At 58.8% G+C, this 22,441-nt stretch overlaps 3 protein-coding genes across 10 annotated transcripts; 2 read left to right on the top strand and 1 right to left on the bottom strand.

The window, feature by feature from the left end:
- Positions 1-623: 623 nt before the first annotated feature.
- SEMA3B (semaphorin 3B) lies at positions 624-12,500 on the top strand. Of its 6 annotated transcripts, XR_011496242.1 has the most exons (19): positions 3,154-3,334; positions 4,874-5,060; positions 5,769-5,926; positions 6,093-6,155; positions 6,560-6,679; positions 6,760-6,853; positions 7,057-7,176; positions 8,347-8,492; positions 8,584-8,695; positions 8,812-8,881; positions 8,960-9,104; positions 9,433-9,652; positions 9,914-10,005; positions 10,082-10,123; positions 10,364-10,521; positions 10,616-10,671; positions 10,763-10,902; positions 11,016-11,100; positions 11,427-12,500. XR_011496242.1 is itself a non-coding variant. In XM_014840491.3 (18 exons), the coding sequence occupies exons 2-18, from the start codon at positions 4,952-4,954 to the stop codon at positions 11,823-11,825; spliced, it is 2,244 nt and encodes a 747-aa protein (XP_014695977.3). In that variant the 5' UTR covers positions 624-726; positions 4,874-4,951; the 3' UTR covers positions 11,826-12,500. The 6 variants fall into 6 exon arrangements, 4 of the variants coding, with proteins under 4 accessions (XP_014695977.3, XP_014695976.3, XP_070348374.1 ...); XM_014840491.3 differs by lacking the exons at positions 3,154-3,334; positions 11,016-11,100 and adding an exon at positions 624-726; XM_014840490.3 differs by lacking the exon at positions 11,016-11,100 and having other exon boundaries at positions 3,171-3,334.
- A 1,008-nt stretch (positions 12,501-13,508) lies between these two features.
- On the top strand, positions 13,509-17,525 carry LSMEM2 (leucine rich single-pass membrane protein 2). Of its 2 annotated transcripts, none has more exons than XM_014840499.3 (4): positions 13,509-13,661; positions 15,886-15,996; positions 16,091-16,276; positions 16,490-17,525. In XM_014840499.3, the coding sequence occupies exons 1-4, from the start codon at positions 13,640-13,642 to the stop codon at positions 16,621-16,623; spliced, it is 453 nt and encodes a 150-aa protein (XP_014695985.1). In that variant the 5' UTR covers positions 13,509-13,639; the 3' UTR covers positions 16,624-17,525. The 2 variants fall into 2 exon arrangements, with proteins under 2 accessions (XP_014695985.1, XP_070348386.1); XM_070492285.1 differs by having other exon boundaries at positions 16,091-16,311.
- IFRD2 (interferon related developmental regulator 2) lies at positions 17,167-22,227 on the bottom strand. 2 transcript variants are annotated; one of them, XM_014840497.3, is made up of 12 exons: positions 21,994-22,227; positions 19,988-20,107; positions 19,817-19,901; positions 19,585-19,709; positions 19,343-19,500; positions 19,130-19,180; positions 18,866-19,044; positions 18,674-18,779; positions 18,209-18,346; positions 17,992-18,120; positions 17,817-17,912; positions 17,167-17,679 (listed from the first exon to the last, which is right to left on the bottom strand). In XM_014840497.3, the coding sequence occupies exons 1-12, from the start codon at positions 22,049-22,051 to the stop codon at positions 17,599-17,601; spliced, it is 1,326 nt and encodes a 441-aa protein (XP_014695983.1). In that variant the 5' UTR covers positions 22,052-22,227; the 3' UTR covers positions 17,167-17,598. The 2 variants fall into 2 exon arrangements, with proteins under 2 accessions (XP_014695983.1, XP_014695982.1); XM_014840496.3 differs by lacking the exon at positions 17,167-17,679 and having other exon boundaries at positions 17,686-17,912.
- Positions 22,228-22,441: the final 214 nt, after the last annotated feature.

Here is a 22,441-nt window from a genome sequence, read left to right as displayed (position 1 = left end):
GCATAGTGCTGAGGTGGCAACAAGAGTGCACACCTGTGTACTACCCCCCCAGTGTGCCAGACCTGCCTGGCCCACCATTAACAACTGCAGGACAAGGAAAGAGAGTGAGCTGAGAGGTTCAGTCTCTCCCTAGGGACACACAGCCGGTGGGCAGCAGAGTCGGAATACAACCCCGCCCCTCCCTGGGCTACTAAGGGGGTTGATTCCTGGGGAAGGCTCCCGCCCACCCCCTGGAGAGCATCCGGAGCCCCACAGCCAGCACTCCTGGGAGGCTCTCCTGGAGCCGATTGAGGGAATGTAGCATTTATGTTAATGTATGTTAATGAGTGTAGGGTGCCACCAGAGTCTGCTTTCGCTGCATTCCTGGTACCGCCCTCCCCTTTTCCCCTCCCCCTCCCCCAGGCTAGGGAGAAGGAGGGGAGAGGGAGGCCCCACTCCTAGCCCCCCCTCCCCTCCCCTGCTGGGCAATGAAGAAAACAGGAGTGAGTGAAGAGCTGTGATGTGGCTGGTGGGGGGGGGCTCCCCCATCCCAGAGGGGCTGACCTCAGCCAGGGAGGAATGTGCAGGAGGCGGAGGGCAGGGGCGGAGCCGGTGGGGGTAGGGCCACAGCCAGAGGCCCAGGGTTCCTGGTAGCCCCTCCCTCAGCCCCTCCATCTCAGCTCTGACAGGGCCCTCAGAAGGGAAGGGGAACAGGCAAGGAGGGGAGGAGCTGATCTTTCCAAAAAGGTGGGCCAGGGGTCCCCTGGGAGCATGGAGACCAGGTTGGGGGTGGCTGGGGGAAGCGCCTGACAGACTTTCTCTGGGGAGATCCCCATGGGGTGGGTGGTAGATTGTCAGGGAAGTTCGACCTCAGTCAGGCTCTCCAGGGCCCACTTCCCACCACCCCCCTCCCCCTGAGTCCTCAGGGTGGCACGTCCTAGTACCTACGTGGCCAGAATAGGGAAAGGTTGTGACTTTGGAGCCACAGACTTGATGGCTAAAGCAGGTGTGAGTGGGGAGCCAAGGTCTGACCCAGCCCAGACTGGGCATTAGGAGGGTTGGCTGTAGCCTTCTCAGATGGATGACCTACCCTAGCCACACCACAGAGTCCAGGCAGAGTCCAGTGGTGACGAGGGGTGGGGAGGCAGGTGCTGGAACTTGGCATAACAATCCAGTTATTTCCAGAAGGAAAAACCATGGCCTTGGCAGGCTGTGCTGCTGACAGGCAGCAGCAGGGCAAGAACCCGTGGATACCCTGGCAAAGGGTAGAGGCCCAGGAGCCTGGGGTGGCCCTAGAGCAGAGGGGCAGGCAGGAGTAGGGACCCCAGGACCCCAGCTACCTCCCCTGGTTTGTCTCATTCTTTTGAGACCCAGGCCCTGGACACTTGATTCTAGACTCCTTGGGGACTTCCAGTGCCCAATGTGAACCACAGCCAATGACTCTGCTTCTAGAGTGCTGACTTCATGAGGGAGGCCACTACCCAGGGCCTGGCGTACACTTGGACCTGGGGCTGAGGAGCGGAAAGGAGACCTTGTGGGACAGGGACAACTTGACCTCCCACCCCTGCGGATCTCCCTTCCTGCTTCAGGGAGGGGACACATCTGGAGGAGGGAAGGCAATCAAAGGGCTCAAGCGGGCCAGGGAGAGCCTGGTCCCTCTGGCTAGGGGTTGAGTTCCAGGATGTTGGAAAGACTGTGGGGAACTCTGGTCCTATTTTCCAGTATGGACACAGGGCTTTGGGGGAATGAAACAGGCTGGGACCCTGGGTCTGAAGAACTAAAAATAGTGGGGGCAGGTAGGGGGCACAGTGGGGGTGGGTGGGGACCTCAAAGGCACTTGCTGATCTTGGCTGCTTGGGTGGAAAATTGTAAACAGCTGAAGAATTTTGTTTGCTTGCATGGGGCCAGGGGAAGCTGCCCAGGTCCAAGGTGGGAGAGCCTGGGAGGAGGGAGGGGCCACATCCTAGAAGCCCAGGAGCTCAGGCAGGGGTGAATCCCTCTACTCCCCCTCCTGAAGGCCCCTGGTCCTCCCACTGACCCACACCCTTCGCCTGCCAGCCAGCCAGGCCAGTCCAGGAACACCAGGTCCTGAGGCTCAGGAAAGAGGGGCATGGCCCCACCCTGGCTGGGCACAGACACTTCTACTCCAGGGGACTTGGCAGGAGATGGGCAGCACTAGAAGTGCCCATACAGCCTTGCTCACTGACCCCTGAGGAGCCGCTGGTCAGCCTTGAGGAGGTTGCGGGAGAATGCCTTTTGGGGAGATTGGAGTGAAAGCCCACCCTCTAGCCCTGGTATGTTCACCCAGGTGGACCTGATGGTCCCCCTCCTCCATTGTCGACATTCAGACCCTCCAAAGAAGTTCCCCTAACAGTACCAATAGGGTGTGTCCACCAGACCCAGCTTCAGGCCGAGACCCCAGACCCTTCCCAGCTAATGCTCCGAGGTGTAGGAACTCCCTCCTGTCTGTGAAGCCCCTCAGGTACCTCATGCTTTTCAACTTAGAAAGAAAGACTGGAGTCACAAAGATTGCAAAGAATGCCTCTCACCTCCCATCAGAAACTCTGGACCACCTCTCAGGACAGGCTCTGGATGGGCCAACCCCCTACAGTGCAGAAGTCAGACTGCCCCGCCTGCCCCTCTCTGGACCTCCTTTCCTGCCCCAGACTAGCTGTCATCATAGCCACTGCCAGGGGGCAGAAGTGCTAAGTGGCCCAAGTGGTGAGGAAGGGCTCGGGCTGGGTCCTGGGGGCCCATTAGACCTCCAGTTGAGAACCCCTCCCATCCCAGCCTGCTCCGGGGAACTGAGGTGGCAGCTGAACCCCTTGTTAACCCCTCCAGCTCCACAGCTGTGGAGGGACAAGTGAGTTCCTGGAGTGCCCTGCCCAGCTGTTCCCTCTGCCTGCTGCATAGTGCTGTCTGCATCTGCGGGTCTCTATTGCTTCTTCCTCCTTTGCTTTGACTGCTCGCCCCACTTCCAAGACCGCTGCTTGGGGCATACTGTTGCTGTGAGGCCTGACAGGGGAGGGGTCTTCCCTACCTGCCCCTCCCTTGTGCCCGCTCCACTCTGGCCTGGACACCACCTCCAGCCGGTCAGGCTGCCTGCCCGGTCACCCGATCCGCCCGCCCCATAAACTTGACGGCGGGTGGGGCGGTGGCTGGCTTGGTGGGGGCGGGGGCTGCTCCTTAAAGGAGCCGTGAGAGGGTGCCCAGCGGCCCCTAGGCTTCTCCCCTTCTCCAGGGCGAGAAGGGGCTAGGGTGCAGAGGCACTGCTGCTGGAGTTCTTGGTGGAGTGTGGGAAGGCAGCCGAGTGTTTTGTGGCATCGCGGACCTCACTGGCCCAGAAGAGGGAGCGGCAAGTGTCAGCAGAGGGAAGGAGGGAGGTGGGAGTCCTAGCACGGGAGGGCTGGGAGCTGCGGAGCTGGGCAGGGGTATGGGGGTGGTGGTCTGGAACATGCCCCAGCAGCTGTGCCTCTTACTTGATCGCACCCCATGCCAGGGGTCCTGTGCCCAGCACCTGCCCAGCGAGCTCTTGGAAGGACGGTGGGCTTTGCAGCCAGAGCCTGGCCCCATCTAAGAGGTCCAGGGAAGGGCTCTGGCTCTGAGAGGTGAAGGGGCTCAAAGATGGTAAAACCCTGAGAGTGAAGGCAGAAGAGGGAGAGGCTCAGGGAGACTGGAGGCTCAGAGACGGAAGGGTAGCTCACCCGAGATGGGGGTGAAAGGCTGCCTCAGGCCCTTGGCTCTCCCCACTTGAATCCTCTTGGGTCTGAAGTCTGAGTTCACAGAATTTCTATGTGTGACCAGCCCCTTCCACCCTCTGGGGTGGGTAGACAGAGGTCAAGCCCGAATCTGGGCTGCTGGATCCAAGTGGGAGCAGCCCCCAAGTCAGCAGCTGAGGCTTCTGCCCAGCATGAGGGGCCCAGGCCCTGGGTCTCCTGGGCAGCAGCACTTCTCCCTCTGAGAAATGGGTTTCAGGACTGTCTCAGAGCTGAAGGCAATGACTGATGCTGTGGTTGTATTTGCTCACCTGCATGTCCAGAGAGACATGCATACACTTGCATGTGCACACATTCGCACACATACATGTGCATGACATTCATATATACATATGTATACACAGTGCACACACAGATGTGTACACACTGCATAGACATGTGTACAGTGCCATGTGTGTTCACAAGCCACATGTCTACATGTGCAACACAACATGCATGCCACATGGTCTCATGTAGACATGTACACATGTGAATACATGCATACCAACAGACACACAGGCAATACAGATACACAAAGGGACCCTCAGAAACACATTCACAGAGGCGCCCACACCGTTGCTTCCAGTCCCAGAAGTGCCTCTGTTTGTCTGGGCCTGTGGGTGCACAACTACCTGCAGAGGCCTGACCCCTCCAGTTAGTCCCATTCCCGTGACCGGCTTGTTTTGCTCATGGCACTTGCCGCCCTCTGAAATGACTGTTCCGATCTGAGATCTGAGTCCTTATTGGCACTCTGCTTCCTCCTCCGTAGGGACCTTGTCTGTGTCCCCCAGTGTCCCCAGCCCCAGTCCCAGGCTGGCATGAAGTAGGCACACAGAGTTTGTGAATTAATATCTCTGAGCGTGATACGCGAGGGCGGGTTCCTTGGGAGGGTGACGTGGTGGGGCGGGCGCCTGCCAGTGCGGGGCATGGGGGGGGGTGACCCTGAGGGTGTGCCCAGCGTGGGTGTGTCTCTGATTGTGGCCAGGCAGGGCACCCTCCGGAGGGAGGGGAGGGGAGAGCTCGGAAGTGAAATGCGACCCCCCAACCTCTTTCCCCTAGGGGCCGTAATCTGATCCCTGGGGACTCCCCCCCCCCCCAGCCTCCCGCCCTCGCCCTGGCTGCAACTCCTTCTCTTCCAGATCCCGGGGCAGAGTCCAGGGCGGCTCAAGGCTCCTCCGCACACGCCCGCTGAACCCTGAGCACCCTGAGCCGCTGGGATGGGGCGGGCTGAGGCCGCCGCCATGATCCCGAGCCTGGCTCTGCTCTGGGCAGCAGTACTGGGGGGTGCCACCCCCAGCCCCCCACGCCTTCGGCTCTCCTTCCAAGGTAGGTGCACCTGGCAGGCAGAAGGGCCCAGCTCAGGGTGGGCAGAAAAGGGGCCCAGTGTGGGTAGGGGGTACTGTGTTTGCTGTTGCTCCATGTGTGTGCCATGAGACCTGGGTTGGATTGGGGGCACTCTCAGGCCATCTCCAATTAACCCTGTCCTGGCCTCAGCCCACATTCTCCTCATGCTTTCCCAGGAAGACCCCTGTTCCCATGGCAACAGAGCCTGCCTTGGTCCCATCCCTTACCCCTAGGGAAGTTGAGGTGTAGGGGCCATTAGAGCCCCCTTCCCACACCCTCTACACAGGAGGGTGGTTACTAGGCAGTGGAATAGCACTGAGCTCAGGCTGGTGGCAGGGTGGCAGAGAACCCTCAGTCTGACTTTGGGGTTAGAGTTCTGGCTTTCCCTACACGCCCAGCCTCCCCTAGAACCCTGGCCTCCCAGTGTGCCCACCTGGAGACACTGCTTGTCTGAGCACGCCTGAGGAACTCAACCTGCTTTCCCCTTGGGGGTGCTGCACTGCCCACCTTGGAAGCTTTGCACCTGGGTGGGCCTGCCTTCATAAGTGTAAACTCAACATGCGTGAAAATTCACATGTGTGTGGGCCAGGTCACATGTACAACCTTGGCCTGTGAGAAAGACAACAGGGAGGACTTGGGGGAAGCCTCCAGCTTAGCTGGCAAATCCTCAGTGGAATCCCCACCCTGCAGAGCTCCAGGCCCGGCATGGTCTCCAGACCTTCAGGCTGGAGAGGACCTGCTGCTATGAAGCTTTGCTGGTGGATGAGGAGCGTGGACGCCTGTTCGTGGGTGCCGAGAACCATGTGGCCTCCCTCAGCCTGGACAACATCAGCAAGCGGGTCAAGAAGGTGCCAGGGACCCCCAGCCTCAGTGCTGCCCAGGGAAAGAGCCCAGGGACCCCACTCCAGACTGCCTGGAGAGACCAAGGGTGATGGGCCCCCTGAGTGGACACCCTCAGCGTGGAGAACATCCTAAGTCCCTGACCTTGTTCCCCCTCCCCCACCCTCCCTATAGCTCGCCTGGCCGGCCCCTGTGGAATGGCGAGAGGAGTGCAACTGGGCGGGGAAGGACATTGGTGTGAGTGTTGGCTGCCCGGAGTGGGAGTGGGGAGGGTCAGCCCCTCACTCTAGACAGGGCAGTGCTAAAACAGAGGCCTCCCTGTTCTGGCTGGGACGGGGGCAGAGGGGTTGAGGTGGCTGAAGTCTGGAGGTAGTGAGTCAGGGTGGGGGCTCATGATTTTTCTTGGGGGGCCTCTGAGTCATAGGGGGCAATGCAGGCATGTGCCTCCCCATGCACTCATTCTGGTGAGAGGTGGGCTGGGCTGGTCACCAAGGGCACCCAGGTCCCTGCAGCCCATGTTGGTACTTGTCTGGGTTGATGCGGAAGAGAAGAGGGGGTGGGGTGCCATTGGTGAACTGGGACCCCTTAAGGCTGCCTCCCTGGGGGAAGCTTCATTGTCCCTGCCCCTGCCTGCACACTAGACTGAGTGCATGAACTTCGTGAAGCTGCTGCATGCGTACAACCGCACCCACCTGCTGGCCTGTGGCACAGGGGCCTTCCACCCAACCTGTGGGTTTGTGGAGGTGGGCCACCGGCTGGAGGTAAGGCCAGGTCTCGGCAGAGACGGGGGTTGGGAGGGTAAGGAAGGGCCTGGCTAGAACAACTCCCCGCTGCCTCCCAGGAGCCCATGCTCCGGCTGGACCATCGAAGGCTTGAGGATGGCAAGGGCAAGAGTCCTTACGACCCCAGGCATCGGGCTGCCTCCGTGCTGGTGGGTGAGTCCAAAGTCTGGGATGCCAACAGAACTTCTGGAACCCCTCAGAGACTCTAGAACCTCTCAAAGTCCCAAGACCCTCCCTAGAGCTTCGGGGACCCTCCCCTTAGCCTCTTTGACTCTCCAAGATCCCCCAGAGCTCCACAGGCTCCCCCTACCCTGAGAGCCTTCAGCTTGGCTAAGCAGCCCTTGCCCTGTCTGCAGGGGAAGAGCTGTACTCAGGGGTGGCCGCAGACCTCATGGGACGGGACTTTACCATCTTCCGCAGCCTGGGTCAGCGTCCGAGTCTCCGAACGGAGCCACACGACTCCCGCTGGCTCAACGGTAAAAGGCTGATGGGGCTGTCCAGAGGGGCCCTCCTCCCCAGCAGGGAAGGAGCTGAGCAAGGCCCATAAAAGAAGTGAGCAATGGACACAGCCAAGTCTCACCAAGTGCCCACCATGCATCAGGCCCTGAGCTAGGCACTAGGGTCACAGGGCAGACAAGGCAGGTATGGCCCATGCCCTCTTTGAGTTCACAGACCTCAGAACAAATACATGATAAGATCAGTTCCAATGGCCAGGAGACCAATGGGAGAAAAGAGAGGAAGGGAAAAGGAGATTAGGTGGTGGTGGGAGGGTTGGGGAAAGGAAGCCACCCTGCTGAGGAGAAGTGTGAGCTAATTCCCAAAGCACAGCAAGACTGAGGGAAGATCATTAAAGGCAGAGAGAATAACTGGTGCAAAGGCCCTGGGGCAAGAACAAGCCAAAGAACAGATTCATGAAGGGAGTAATGATAAGGGGTCTGGATTGTCAGGGGCCAGGGTAGTTTATTCCAAGCGTGATGGGACCCAGCAGAGTATCTGAAGCAGGAGTGAGGGCATCGCTTCCTGATACAGAGGAAGACTTACGAGTGAAGGTATAGGCGATAACCCATCTCCCTCCTTTCTTGGCTCACTGGCCTGGAGAACTGTCAGGAGTGAGGTGAGAGGCCCTCCACTGGCCAGGGTCCCCAGCCTGTGTGCCCAGGTAGCCATGGTCTCTGCTGCCCTCTCATGGCTGCTTCTTGACTCGCAGGCTCTGATCCTTTGGATTCTGTCCCTGCAGAGCACCATCTTTTTTTTTTTTTTTTTTTTAAGATTTTTACTTTTCCTTTTTCTCCCCAAGGCCCCCTAGTACGTAATTGTATATTTTTAGTTGTGGGTCCTTCCAGTTGTGGCATGTGGGCTGCTGCCTCAGCATGGCCTGACGAGCGGTGCCATGTCTGCGCCCAGGATCCAAACCGGCCAAAGCCTGGGCCACCGAAGCAGAGCGCGCGAACTTAACCACTCGGCCAGAGGGTCAGCCCCAGGAGCACCATCTGAACCTGGTCTGGAGGCTGGATGATCAGATGCTGCCCTGGGGCTTCCACAGGCACAAGAGAAAGGGGAGGTAGCTAGAGGGGAGGCAGCTCAAGGTTCTCGGAGCGGGGTTTGGGGCCAGGACCTCATGACCCCATGCTTCCTGCTGTGGCCAGAGCCCAAGTTCGTCAAGGTGTTTTGGATCCCGGAGAGTGAAAACCCAGATGATGACAAGATCTACTTCTTCTTCCGTGAGTTGGCAGTGGAGGCCACGCCGGCACTAGGACGCCTGTCTGTTTCCCGTGTTGGCCAGATCTGCAGGGTGAGGAATCCCTGGGTCACTTCTGGTGACCCCACCCCCTCCCCTTTGCCCATCTGGGCCTCACCCTCATCCCCTCTGATTGACCCCACAGAATGACGTGGGTGGCCAGCGCAGCCTGGTCAACAAGTGGACAACGTTCCTGAAGGCACGGCTGGTGTGCTCAGTGCCTGGTGTTGAGGGTGACACGCACTTTGACCAGCTCCGTGAGTGCCAAGAGTGGAGGATGGCGGTGGGGGGGGCAGTGCAGGAGCACAGATCCTGGAGCCTGGTTGGCTTGCAGGGCTGTGCGCCCTCCCCCAACTAGACCCTGTCTCTGCAGAGGACGTGTTCCTGCTGTCCTCACGGGACCGCTGGACCCCGCTGCTCTATGCTGTCTTCTCCACTTCCAGGTGAGGGGTGGAAGGTAGCAGGGCAGGGCCTGCTGGGCTCCATTGAGCGCCTCACTCTGCTCATGTCTTCGCCTGCAGCGGCATCTTCCAGGGCTCCGCAGTGTGCATGTACAGCATGAATGATGTGCGCCGGGCCTTCCTGGGACCCTTTGCACACAAGGAGGGGCCCATGCACCAGTGGGTGTCCTACCAGGGCCGTGTCCCCTACCCCCGGCCTGGCATGGTGCGTAGCCTGGGGACTCTCACTACAACCCACTTAAAGCCTCAGGGGTAGAGAACTTGGCCTGGATCTTCTTGGTGAATGTGGTTTCTTACTTTAGTTATGGGTGGAAAAGCATCACCTTCCTCAGACAGGGTTCCTCAGGGGAAGGCCACGTTTTCTCCCCTCAGACTCCTAAGGGCGAGGTTGGGTCTCCTCTTTCAGATTCCCAGGGCAGGGCTCTGTCCAATATTCTCCCTGCTCAGTCCAGGTTCCGGGAGGTCTCTTGTGGAGGGCCGCCCACCAGGCCCTCATACCCACATCCCTGTCGTGCCTCCTCCCCACCTCCCAGTGCCCCAGCAAGACCTTTGGCACCTTCAGTTCCACCAAGGACTTTCCTGATGACGTCATCAAGTTTGCCCGGAACCACCCCCTCATGTACAATTCAGTCCTGCCCATGGGGGGACGCCCTCTCTTCCTACAAGTGGGTGCCGGGTATACCTTCACCCAGATCACTGCGGACCGTGTAGCTGCTGCTGACGGACATTATGACGTCCTCTTCATTGGCACAGGTCAGGGTCCTGTCATGAGCACCCACAAGATCCACAAGGCTCTTTGGCCTGTTAGTGGAAGCTCCCCCTGTTCAGTCTCATCTCCACATCTTTGCCTGGGCTGTGCCCTCCTCTCCTGGGTGATGGTCTGCTTGTTCCAACGCACATTATTCCCTGACCCCACCATGCTGAGTGTGGAGGCCTAGGCCTCAGAGGTGAAGAGACCCCTGGCCCTGCCTGTCAGGGCATATAAGGAGTCACTCACTCCTTCTCACCCTGCAGACGCTGGCACAGTGCTGAAGGTGATCTCAGTCCCCAAAGGCGGCTGGCCTAACGCCGAGGGGCTGCTCCTGGAGGAGCTGCACGTGTTTGAGGTGAGGCCTAGTCCTCGTCTTTTGCGGTACCCCCACCCCACTGAGCCTTGATCCCAGCGCTGCTCCTCCCTCTCAGGACTCAGCGGCTGTTACCAGCATGCAAATCTCCTCCAAGAGGGTAAGTGACCAGAAGGCTTGGGGACAGAATGGACGTAGGGCGTTCCCGGGCACCCCCACCCTCATGCCTCCCTTGGTAGTTCAAAGCCCTGGGGTTTGAGTGATAGGCTCTACCTTCGCTAGAATGTGTGATCTGACACTTCAGTGTTTCCATCTGTCAAGTGGGGGAAGGGATCCCTGATCAATGGGAGGCGGGCATGGGGCCGATCTCGGTCAGCCCGGAGCCCCTCGTGCCCCCTAGCACCAGCTGTACATAGCCTCGCGGAGCGCGGTGGCCCAGATCCCGTTGCACCGCTGTGCTGCCCACGGCCACGCCTGCGCCGAATGCTGCCTGGCGCGTGACCCCTACTGCGCCTGGGACGGGGCTGCGTGCACGCGCTTTCAGCCCAGTGGCAAAAGGTGGGCAGGGTCAGGGGCAGGCGCTGGGAGGGAGTCTTTCGTGGCTCCTGGATAAAAGAAGAAGGGCTCACAGAGGCTCCAACGTTCTCCCCAGGCGGTTCCGGCGGCAAGATGTAAGGAACGGGGATCCCAGCACGCTATGCTCGGGGGGTGAGTGCCCCAGCTGTCCCCACCTCTCAGCCCTCGAAGACGCCCCACCACGACCTGCCTTGCCTGAATCTGACATTCCCCTTGCCCCTAGACTCGTCCCATCCCACACTGCTGGAGCAGAAGGTGTTCGGTGTGGAGGGCGGCAGTGCCTTCCTGGAGTGTGAGCCCCGCTCACTGCAGGCGCGCGTGGAGTGGACCTTCCAGGGCGCAGGGGAGGCGGCCAGCACCCAGGTGAGCCTCCCCCGTCCCCGTCTCTGCCCCAACCAGACCCTTATTCTGCCCCCTACATCCAGGAGAGACCCAGCCCTGACTAATGAGGCCCTTGGCCTGCTCCCCACATCTAGATGAGGTCCAGCTCCGCCCAGTGAGGCTCTGCCCAACCTGACCCCTTTCGTCCGGTTTGGTCCCTTACCTGCACTCCACATCCTGGTGAGGCCCCGTTCTGTCCAACAAGGCTCCTGATCCACCTCCCGCCCCCACCCCCAACACGCATCCGACAGAAACCTTCCTCCTAGCCCCCCTTATTGAGGTCCCTGACCTGCCCCCCACATTTAGGTGAACCCTTACCCCCGTTCGGGTTTCCGCTTGAAGACTCCTTGCCCCCATGCACCCAACCTTCAAATGTGCACCTGTGGGCGCCTCTTCCCCGCTCCCTCTGGGCAGCCCTTGCCCCTTTGCTTCTCGGTTCTGACGCTGGGATGGGGAGCCCTGTGCGGGACCCTGACGCCCCGCCCTCACGCTGCCCCGGCTCGCAGGTGCCTGCAGAGGAGCGTGCTGAGCGCACTCCGCGAGGGCTGCTGCTGCGCGGCCTGCGGCGCGGGGACTCAGGCATGTACCTGTGCGCAGCAGTGGAGCAGGGCTTCTCGCAGCCGCTGCGTCGCCTGGCGCTGCACGTGCTGAGTGCTGCGCAGGCCGAAAGGCTGGCCCGGACGGAGGATGCTGCGCCCGTCGCGCCGCTGGGCCCCAAGCTCTGGTACCGGGACTTCCTGCAGCTGGTGGAGCCAGGCGGCGGTGGCGCGAGCTCCCTGCGAATGTGTCGTCCACAGCCCGGGCAGCGCCCGCAGCCTCCCGAGTTGCGGAAGACGGGCCGCAACCGGCGGACGCATGCCACAGAGACCCGCTCTGAGCGGGGTCCGCGCAGCGCAGCGCACTAGTGACTCGGCCGTCCCCACGCCGGGGACTGGGGAGGTGACGACAGGTGGGAGAGAGGGGGCGGACAGATCCTGGGACAGGGACAGTTAGGGGCCGGGCACACTGCCGTCTCCGGCCTACGGAGACACCGACTGACAGGCCCTGGCCGAGGGGCAGCCGCACTGGCTTATTTATTAACAGAAAATAACCCTTGAATGTAGCCCCGGGAGGGGTGGCCCAGGCCGGGCACAGGGTGCAGCTGGTGCCTGGCATGGAGGAGGCAGAGAAGCAAGGCTCCAGAGCCACGACCTGGGCAGGGGAGGTGCCCCCGAGTGCCCACCCTGGGGGAAGGATCTCCTCCTTGGGCAATGAGTAGAAAGCTGTGAACAGGCTGGGCTGGCGGGGGTGGGGCAGGCCGACTGTACTAATGCAATAAACACATTATCAGCTGAAGCTGGAATGGCTCTAGCAGAGAACTGCTGGTCCTACATCTTGCTTTGTGGCTTTGGGCACCTTCCTAGCTGTCTCAGGACCTCAGTGTCTTCTGTCCAAGGATGCTGTGGTGAGGATTAAAGGTGGTTTCCATTTGACTGAGTGGATTCTGTAGGGCCTTTGGGGATACTGACATGTCCAGTATATTCTCAATAATATAGTTTCTGGGCTAAGTGCTATGAAGAAAATAAAATTGGATGATGTGGAAAAGAATGTGAGAAGGCCTCACTGAGGGAGTGACATTTGAGCTAAATGGCAAGGAGCCAGCCATGGGAATATCTGGAGACAGAGCATTCCAGGAGGGACCAGCCAGTGCAAAGACCCTGCAGTAGGAACGAGCTTGCTGTGTTTGAGGAATCATCAAGGAGGCCAGTGTAATACAGTAGAGTGATGGATTTGGGATGTTTTAGGAGGTAGAGCCCACTGTCTTGCTTTGTCCCATTTGGGAAGGAGGGGCACAGGGGTCCAACAGCAGAGGGGCAAAGGGTGGGCCTTAAGCTGGACCACTTCCTTCAAGGGCAAGGGGTGCCATGCACCCTCACACAACTTCTATACACTTGTGAAGGGAGAAGGATCAAGACTGCATTGTGCCAAGTACTTCAGACACATGGTTGTATTTCCATTCTCACATGTATTGTGCTGGGGAGGAACCATTTGGTCCTGTTTTACAGTTGAGAAAGCAGGTCAGAAATGGAGCAATCTTTTATTCAAGGTTGTAAGCTTAGTATTGTAAATGCCAGCCTTCAATTTGGGTCCACTCACTGACCAGCATGGATGCCTACGTGTATGGGGGGCCTGCCCCCTTTCACGGCTCCCAGAGCCCTCATGGCACTCGGCTCCGGTTGTCCATCACCCCCAATCCCCCAATCCCTGGAGCCAGCAGGTCACAGTGGTGGATGCTTGTCCCACATTTGCTTGGAAGAGATGACCCAGCTGAGTGGGGTCTTTAGGAATGGAGATACACAGGGTCCCACGCAAAGCTGCTGTGTGAGGCATTGCTGGAGGTATGCCTGAGGTGGCTTGTCTGGAGGAAGACGAGGCCTGTGCGTATGTGGGGGTGGCAGGGTTCCCTGGGCACACACACTAGTGAAGGTGCACTCTTGCCTAGGTTCCATCACCAGGTAGATAGTCCAGGCTGGCCCATGTGGGTCACTCCTCCCCTTCCCATGGCTGAGAGCTGTCTCCTCTAAATATAGCCCAGTGGGCTGAGCTCAGGCCTATTTTAGGCCCAGGCTAGGAGGTGGCCAGGCCTTCCCCAGGCTCTCAGAAGAGCCACTGCTGCCTCCATCCTGTCCTGCTACTGGACGCTCGCTATCATCAGCCCCCTGACTGCCCACCACCCGCTATGCCCGAGGAGACCAGAGAAGGTAGGAGAGGACTGTAAGGGAGGGCAAGGCCCCGGGCCTGTGACTCTATGGATCATGGAGAAACCTGCCCCCTGTCCCACTGACTTCGCTTCCTTGACTAGATATCAGTCACCATGTCCCAGCTCAAGTATGGGGACCTGCCCCTTGTACATGGAGATAGGGCTTACCATGCCTGGAACCCCTCCTCACCTCAGGCCTTGCCTGTTTCCCCTGCTAGGGATAGCAGGGAGGGACTGGGGGGAGCCACTCAGTTGGGGGAGGGTCAACTATAAGCTGTGCCCAAGTGGGCGTGGGTGGGGCAGATGCCTGGCCAATTCTGCTCTCCCTTCAGGGAGGAAGCTGGGATTAGAGGTAGGCAGTGGTTCCAGGAAGCATTTGGCCACATGGCTCAGGGACTGGGAATGGATAGGCTTCTGATCTCCTCCAACTTGGGACTAGGTGGCCCCAACTGGCTAAAAGTTGAGGTCCCTTAGCCTGGCCAGACTGACTGCTAGTTACAACTTTGGTGGCTGCCCAGGTAACTGCTACACCACATGCAAGCAGAAGCTCAGGGGGCCAGAGCAGGGGACCTAGGGAGCTTCAGGTTTGGTGCTGGCTGGGATGCAGGACCAGCTGCTCCAGGGCTCCAGCTTGGCCCAGCTGGTCAACTCCCATCACATTTTCAACATTTTACTCCAGGTAGGAGGAGCCTGGGCCTGGTGCGGGGGGGATGTTTCCCTCCTCATGGGGTCTCAACAATGACATTTACTGTGTATTTTTCCTGGTAACAAACAGAATCTGATTTTCACTTTCAATTTAGAAAGTGTGGGAAAGGGACAACCAAGTGCAAAGAGGGAGTTTAATATGACCCCCAACACCAGCCTGATGAAACGACTGGCAGCATGCTTGTTTTACTTTTGAGCATATCAAGGGCCAGTTTCAAGCAAATCAGGAAGGCTGTGTGACTGCTCTGAAAGTGACAGACCCAGAGAGTCCAATGGTCCTGCCTCAATCAGGTGGCGGCCCCTCTATGCCCCCGACTTTGTTATCTAGCTTCCAGTTGGGTATCTGGAGGGCTTAAAGGGCCAAGATTTTTTTTTAAAAATCAAGTCAAAGAACAACTTGAAGAAAATATAAGTTTTAGAAATCACAAAATAAACACTTTGATGGGTCCAAAAATAAGTAATTAAAATCACAAGAAAAGTATAGAGACCCCAGTGACTAAATGGGCAGAGGCTGCGAATAGGTAATTAGGAGGCCACACACATATTGGTCAGGGACCCCAGGGAAAGAAATCCAACCAAATGGGTCAAGAAAGACCTTTTCTCATCTCCCAATTTAGTACATACATGTGTGCACATGTGTCAATTTTTTCTTTTTCATTGGAGATGCCTAATGGTGGTGATGTTGTACTCTTTTGGGGGCTGTGGACAGCCATTCTAGAGGACGATTTGATGACAGCGTTTAAAAAAAAGTCCCTGCTCTTTGATCCAGTAATTCTTCTTCCGGGAATCTGTTCTAAATAACTATTGTGAAATTGGAGAAAACCTTCAGAATCAATGATTCATCTCCTTTTCTAGGGGTTATTAATTGTGGAAGGGAACTGGAACCCAATGCCCAGGCAGCCTCAAAGGGATGCCTGAAGGGAGACCTCAGAGGCTCAGAAACAGTTTGATAACAAAGGCAGGTCTTCTGTTCTGATGTTGAGTGAAAGCAGCAGGGGTCACAGAAGTACACCTGGATCCCCCTGAGTATGTTAAAGAAGCAGAGCCAAGGCCAGGAGGAACCAGCGCTAGCTGGCTAGAATGGGACCACTGTTGGGGACCAGAAGGCACCAGGCACTGTGTCTGGCTTGATGGCTAACTCACAGGGTCTGCAGGGAAGACTGACAGAAGAGGCAGGAATGAATTTCATGCACTGCGGGTTTTGTCCTGCAAGGCTGATAAACTCTTCTCTAGAAGTGAGCAGGCAGAGGAATGCCAGACAGTGCTTGAGGTGCTTGGAAGGAAACAACATGAGCAAGTCAGGTACACCTCCAGCTGCTGAGGATGGAACAGGCCTATGGGGTTCTGGGGTTGTCCTGGCTCCAAATCAAGGGTCATTCCTGAGTTAGTTTTAGGGGATTAGGAGCCAAATGCCCCTCTGTCCTGTCCCCATCTTCTGAGTCCCTGCTATTGCTGGAAGCCACCTAGGAGAAGGGAGAGGGTGACCCGCTGGCTGAATCAGCTCCATGCTGCCCTTGCAGACACTATGGCACCAACGATGAGCTCCAGGAGCAGGGCACCACTGGCCTCCAATCATGTGCAGGAGGTGTGCCTGCACCGCGTGGAGTCCATCAGCGACCTACATAGTGGAGGTGAGGCGGGGCAGAGGTGCAGGGTGGAGGCACTGGGAGAGGGGAGGAAAGCAGGCACATCCGTCACCCTCCTGATGCCCCGTTTGCCCCACAGGTTCGCTGCGCCCCTACCTAGCTGAGGAGGCACAGCCATGGGATGAGCTGCTGAGCATCTTGCCACCATCGCTGTGTGCCCAGGCCAGCTGCAGCCCTGTGCACTGCCGTGGGGGCTTCCTGCTGCTGCTGGCACTGCTGGTGCTCACCTGCCTGGCGCTTGCTGTCCTGGCTGTCTACCTGAGCGGTAAGGACAGTGCAGGAAGGCAGCAGGAACTGAAGGCAAGGAAGTAGAAAGGGAAGGCCTTTCTGCATGGTAGGGGGGAGCAACTGCAGAGGTTGAGGCAGTGAAGGGTCGGGTAGGGGGTCTGAGCACCCTCTGGCACCAGGCTGAGTGGGTGAGGAGTTGTGGGGGGGCATGAGGTCTGATAATCCCCTACTCCTATCTGCCTGTCCACAGTGCTGCAGAGTGAATCCCTACGTATGCTGGCGCACACACTGCATACACAGGAGGAGATGCTACTCAAACTCCGGCTCGCCAGCCTCAGCCAGCTGCGGAGGCTCAACTCCAGTGAGGCCCGGGCACCCAGTTGAGATGCCGCTCAGACCTGGGGCCTGGGGGTGTGTGTAGGGGGGAATAAAGTGGCCATTGGCAGGTTTTTCCTCTCCCACTGCTGATCTACACTACTTCCTTGGTGAGGTTTTTGTACAAGAGCCTGATCTGACCCCATAGCTGCCTGCCCACCTCTCCTGACTTCTTCAGGCCAGGCCTAGCCAAGCCTTCTGGTGCCAAGGCCCTGCTTTGGGTGGCCCAAGGTCAGAGGAAGCAACACCAGCCTCTTTGGCTCCTCCTGTGGCCTGTCAGCACCCTGTGGCCTCCCCCGGATAGCAGGTTCAGAAGTCTAGAAATAGCTGCCCCCACCCAGTCACCCAGTCACTCTGCCAGGCCTCCCAGTGGGGGTCCAGCTTCAGCTGTCAAAAGACAGGCTGGGCTCTGAGTATGGGGAGAAGGCCCACCTGGGGAGAGAATGTCTTGGGAGGGCAGAAGTGAGATAGAGAGGGGGGGACCTAGCTGGACCCAAGCCTGTGGTGGTGGATGGGGAGGGATGGCAGGCAGAAACACCTAGGAGCCAGGGCCACAGAGGGCTGAGCATTCAGTTTAATTATCTCTAATAATCTTTAAAAGTCAGCACATAAATCCATTCCAGGTAGCCTTACCTCCCCACCTGATGAGGTGGCATCTGTCCAGATGCCATTCCACCCCCACCCCAAGGAAGGGGAGCAAGGCCTGAGAAAGGAGAGAAAGGAAGGGAAAGCCCTCCTACTGGCTGCCCCACAGCCCTGGGACAGGCACACACCTGGCCTGGCCTGAGACAGGGCAGGAAGAGGCCACAGGGCTGACTGCAGGGGCAAAGGGCCTGGCTTCCAGCCACCCACCCCCATGTCTGTTTTTGGTTTTGTCATTAAAAAAATAAAGCAACAACTCTTGGCGGGGACCAGCTGTTGCACTGTCTTCTGTTAAAAATGCGGGCAAGGGTGCGGACATTCTCCTCTTCAGCTGGTCCTGCCTCACAGGATGTCTGCCCGCTTGTCCCGCAAGCGGCTGCGCACCTTGGTCCGGGCTTTGAAGGCGGCAGCGTTGTATAGGTGCTGGAGTGGGGGCAAAGAGTGATGATCTAGTGAGCTGTGGACGGGGAGGCCCAGGGCTTCTCCTCCAGCCCCTGCAGAGCTCCAGGCCTCTGGGCCGCAGGAATGGAGGGAAGATAAAGGTGCCCAAGGGTGCAAACCTTCTCAAAACGTGAGATCTTGCAGGCCTTCAGGGCAGTGGCATCCAGCACCAGCACAGGGCCCAGGCCAAAGATGTCACGGAGTAGCTCGTTGTTCTGGGGGCAAAGAGGGCAGTGAGCTCGGGCCAGTCTGAAGCAACCAACCTGTGTGCCCCCTCCCTGTCCACCTCCCCACCTGGAGGTGGTGGTGCATGCCTGATCCCAGCACATCCTTGAAGGCGGCATAGATCCGGCGCCGAGCCCAGCTGTCTACATAGAGCACCTCGAGCCCAAATCGGATGGTCTCCTCCTCACACTCGCCGCCCTGCAAGGTATAGGGGTCCACATGTCTGGGCCTGGTGGCTGTGCCTGGGGATGCATTCTGGCTAGGATACATACATTCTCATACGCACCTCAACAAAGTGCAGCACAGCACGGAAAATAGAGCGCTGACGCCGCCGGTCAGCCTTGGCACGGTACTTGTTGCTGTCGGTGGCCAGAGTGCGCAGGGTACTGCAGAGGGCCCCCATGTCCTCGTAAATAAAGTCCTCCTGCAGCAGGAGTGAGGGAGGGCATGTGAGCAGAAGCCTGAGCTCTGCTGGCTCCCAACATGGGGCTGCCCAAACCCTTCCTTTCACTGAGGAAGTCATTTTCTTCTCTGCCTGGCTCCCTTGAATCCCTTCTTGGCCCCTGCTTGGGCTGGACACCCTTACTTAGGGCCCCCGTCATAGCACCTGGCATCTGAGTTTGTTTTGGGGCTATCCTCTTCCATAATGATCTAAGGCTGCCCTGTCTCCTGTGGTATCCCCTGCACCCAGCCTGGGATGGGCAGGTAGTGTCAGCAGGCACCCTCCCTCTGCCTCCACCCTCCCTCACACCTCAAGGTCCCGGGCAAGCTCAAAGAGCAGTGCGATGGTCTCGCCAGCAGCGATCCGCAGGTTCACACTTTCACTGGACAAGAGCTGGGGCAGACGGGGCAGCTGCCTGGGGAAGGGGCAGGCTGAGCTACATGTGTGGGCTCAGGCCTCTTCACCTTTTCCCTCCCACTCCCAGTGGGAAGTCAGCCCTACCTGTCCAGGATGTGGCTGATATGGGTGCTGGGGCAGATGGTGAGTAGCAATGCCCAGGCCTGCAGGGCAGCACAGAGCAGACCATGCAGGCTGACAGGGAATACAGAGGCTGTGGAGCCACCCACACCACAAGGCCGGCTGAAGACGCCTTCCAGGCAGGTGAGGCAAGAGACCAGGTCCTAGGGGCACAGGGAGGCAGGGGAGTGGCTCAGGGGCAGAGCTAGGGCCTAGGTGCTCTACTACCTGTGCCCAAAGGCCACTTACCTGGACATCGGCGGCAGCCACGTAGCAGCCCAAGCCAAGAGCAGAAGCGCACTGTTGGGAAGAAGGCAAAGCCAGGCCATAGTCAGAGGGTGAGCCTGGGTTCCCAGTCATGGGGCTCACCCTCAGAGTAGGGGAGCCCAGAAGCAGGTGGAAGCCATCTCTCTGCTTACGGATTACGTGAGGGAAGGGTGTCACGGAGCATGGAACACTCACATGGAGCCGGGTGGCAGGGCTGGCTGTACCATCACTGAGCACAGAGAATAGGAGGGGCTGCAGGCTGTGGAACAGCTCCTCGCCCTTGGGTCCAGGGCCCAGCTGCACGCAGAGCAGGCCCAGCACAGCAGCAGCCAGGGCCTGTTCCTCGCCCTTCCCTGCAGGAATGCCTTCCAGTGAGCCCACGCAGCAAAGGTCAGCACCTGGCCAGTTCAGGTCCCCCCTCTGCCCCGAGGCCTCACCTTTCTTGAGGCATTTTTCCAAGGCATCAGTCAGCGTGAGGCGGCGCTCCAGCAAGAAGTCGGGGAGTAAGCGGGATGCCAGGGCCAGGCGCAGGCTCTCAAGAGCACCTTGCCGGGTCTTGGCACTGGGGGATGAAGAAGGGGGGTTCTTGTGGGCCAGCCCTACCTGCGTCATATTTGGCATGGGCTGAGCAGGGACATGGGTGAGGGGTTGGCCAGCAGTGAGGGGTACCTCTTATCTGTGAGGCAGTCCACATACTCCTTCAACTTCTCCTCAAGGTCTTCCTGCTGGCCCTGCTCATCCATGGCATCCCCCCCTGCAAGGCCAGCTGGTCAGCCCTGCTTCTTGCCCTAGCCCACGGAGCCCCCTCTGAGTCCCTGCCAAAGTCCCACCCACTCTCACCAAGGCTGTCCTCTGCTGCGGTGCTAAGAAGGCTGGGGCATTCACTGGTGGTGCTGCGGGCCTCACTGGCTGCCTCATCCTCACTGGAACCTGAGTCAGCTTGGGTACTGCTGCAGGCACCTGGGGAGGGTGGAACGGGGCACTTGGCCTGCTTTCATTGATGAGTGATGATGGGGGTACCTCACTCAGCCTCATGACCCCACGAGACAGAATGCTATCCCTCTCAGGGATGAGAAAACCGAGGCTGAGGCAGGAGGCACAGAGGCTGCAGGGGACACTGAACCAGGAAGCAGGAGAAAGAGAATGAGGTCTATCTGCTGGAGAGCAGCAGGCACTAGGCCCAGCCTAGGAAAACCTGGCAGGCTTGGTGAGCAGAGCCTCCATGAGACCAGAGTCTGCTTTAAGGAGGAGACTGCTGGCCAGGTAGAGGTAGAAGGTGCTGCACTGGCCCCACTTAGGCCAGTGGCCCAGCCTGGAGTGGGAGCACATCCAGGAAGATCCTGGGGAACTTCAGTCACCAACCCAGATTATGCCCCAAAATGGCGAGGGCAAGGGTCAGGGACTTATAAGCTCAGACAGATCCAGGATTCAAATCTCAGCTCCATATATTAACAGAAGTGTAACTAGGTCAGGTGTCTAGCATTTAAAGCCTCAGTTTCTCCACCTGCAAATCAGAGATGCGAAAGCACCTCTTTTGGTAGGGCAAGTGAAGACAATGACTAAACAAGTGACTAGTTATGGCTCTTCTGTGAGCTAACAAGCTCACCAGGTCACCCATTAGCCCTGGGAGCAGAAGCCCAGCTCCTAGTGGATGTGCGGGGGTGCCTGAGGCTTCAAGCATATTGTCTTCTGAGTTGCCCTTGGTCCATCCCAGGCCTTCAGCCCTGGATGGATGGACACACAGGCTCCTCCTGACCCTGGAAAGTGCAGAAAGCAGAGCTACCTCTGACCGCATGAGACCCTGAAAATAGGTATATACAGGGGATTGTTAGGGTCAGCAGATCTGGAATACTCCTGTGTGTGGATTTTGCCCAGGGCCTCGGGCTGACTTTGATGGGTTCTGGTCACCAGGCTGGCCCTACTTTTCAGGAACTATATACTCTGTGTGCTTGCTGGACTTTGTGCTTTGCAGGCCTTTGCTCACCTCCTCTCTCACTACTCTACCTGCCAAAGCAGCCCAGCCTTCCTTCATTCGCTCCACTGTGGCATGGTCCCTCCAGATGCCAGGCCTATGTATCATTTGTTCCCTCCACATGGTACTCTCTTCTTCACTTGCTCAGGACTCTCTGAGAAGCCCCTCCCTTGAGGCTTCCCTGGTTGCTAAGTCTTGGGCTTATACCACTCAGTGAACTTGTTCCCCAGCACTAGTCCTTCTGGAATGTTGCTACTTTCTTAGATGTCCCTCCACCCAAGACCATTAGGGCGGTGGCCAAGTTTAAGCTGTGCCTAGCAGGCATCTCATCCCTGCAAAGTAAACATACATGTTTACTGCACTAGGACACTCTCCTGGTTGAGGCTGATAAGCCTCTCAGGACTGCCTCAGGCTCCAGGACGCTCATCCACCCTTTAGGGCCAGGCTCGCCAAGGCCTGAATCTTGCAGCTTCCCCAAAGCCCCCTCTCTCAGTTCTCCCAGACAAGCCAGCGCCCCCCCTCCCCGCCCCAGCAACTTCCTAGTCCAGTCCAGGAAACGATCAGGGATTAGCAGGGGTCGGGCTTCCTGCTCCCTCCGGCAGGTTTGTCCACCACAGCAGGCAATTGGGGTGGAGGGGCTATGGGGAAACCGGGGCTGGGAGCGCGGGCTCCAGACGAGCGATCTGCGCGCTCAAGTTGGGCACACACGTGGCCCCTGCCTCCTGGGACACGTGCCGGCTGCGGGGGAATTCGGGGGGCCGGCGCCAGACTGGTCGGGGCAGGAGTCCCCACCCAGGACCCTCGGGGACACCGACAGGGACCCACGCAGGGCTACCGCTCAGCGATCATCAGTTGTCCAGTGCCCCCTACTTACCCCCTCGGCGGCGCTGGCCGCCCTTGCGGGGCGCACCGCCCTTACGGGCGCGGGGCATGCCGGGAATCGGGCGTGGGGGCGCGGGGTCAGAGGCCCGGCAGGCAGGGGCTCCAGACCAGCGAGACGCTGGCGGGTGCACTGAGCTGAAACTTGGGCAGACGACGGGAGCCACACGCCTCGCGCGCCACCATCTTCACGAGGCGCCCCGCCCTGCCAAACGGGTCGAAGCGCCCCACCCTGTTAAACGGGTCGCCGGGAAGGCGAGTTCCCGGCCATTCGGTTCAGACCCTTATCCACGTGGCTGAAACTACTATTCCCAGGGGGCTGTGCGCGTAGATTACCGCGGGCCCCTTGGCGCAGAGCACCTCGGGAATTGTAGTCTACTCCTTGGACCCATGAGCCCACGACGCTCTAGCTGAACTATGCACCCACAATGCCGAGTCCCCTC

Source organism: Equus asinus, chromosome 21 (genome assembly GCF_041296235.1).
Source record: "Equus asinus isolate D_3611 breed Donkey chromosome 21, EquAss-T2T_v2, whole genome shotgun sequence".
In the NCBI taxonomy this organism is placed as follows: domain Eukaryota; kingdom Metazoa; phylum Chordata; class Mammalia; order Perissodactyla; family Equidae; genus Equus; species Equus asinus.
The sequence above is the reverse complement of the archived record's forward strand: the minus strand, read 5'-3'. Positions and strand labels throughout refer to the sequence as shown.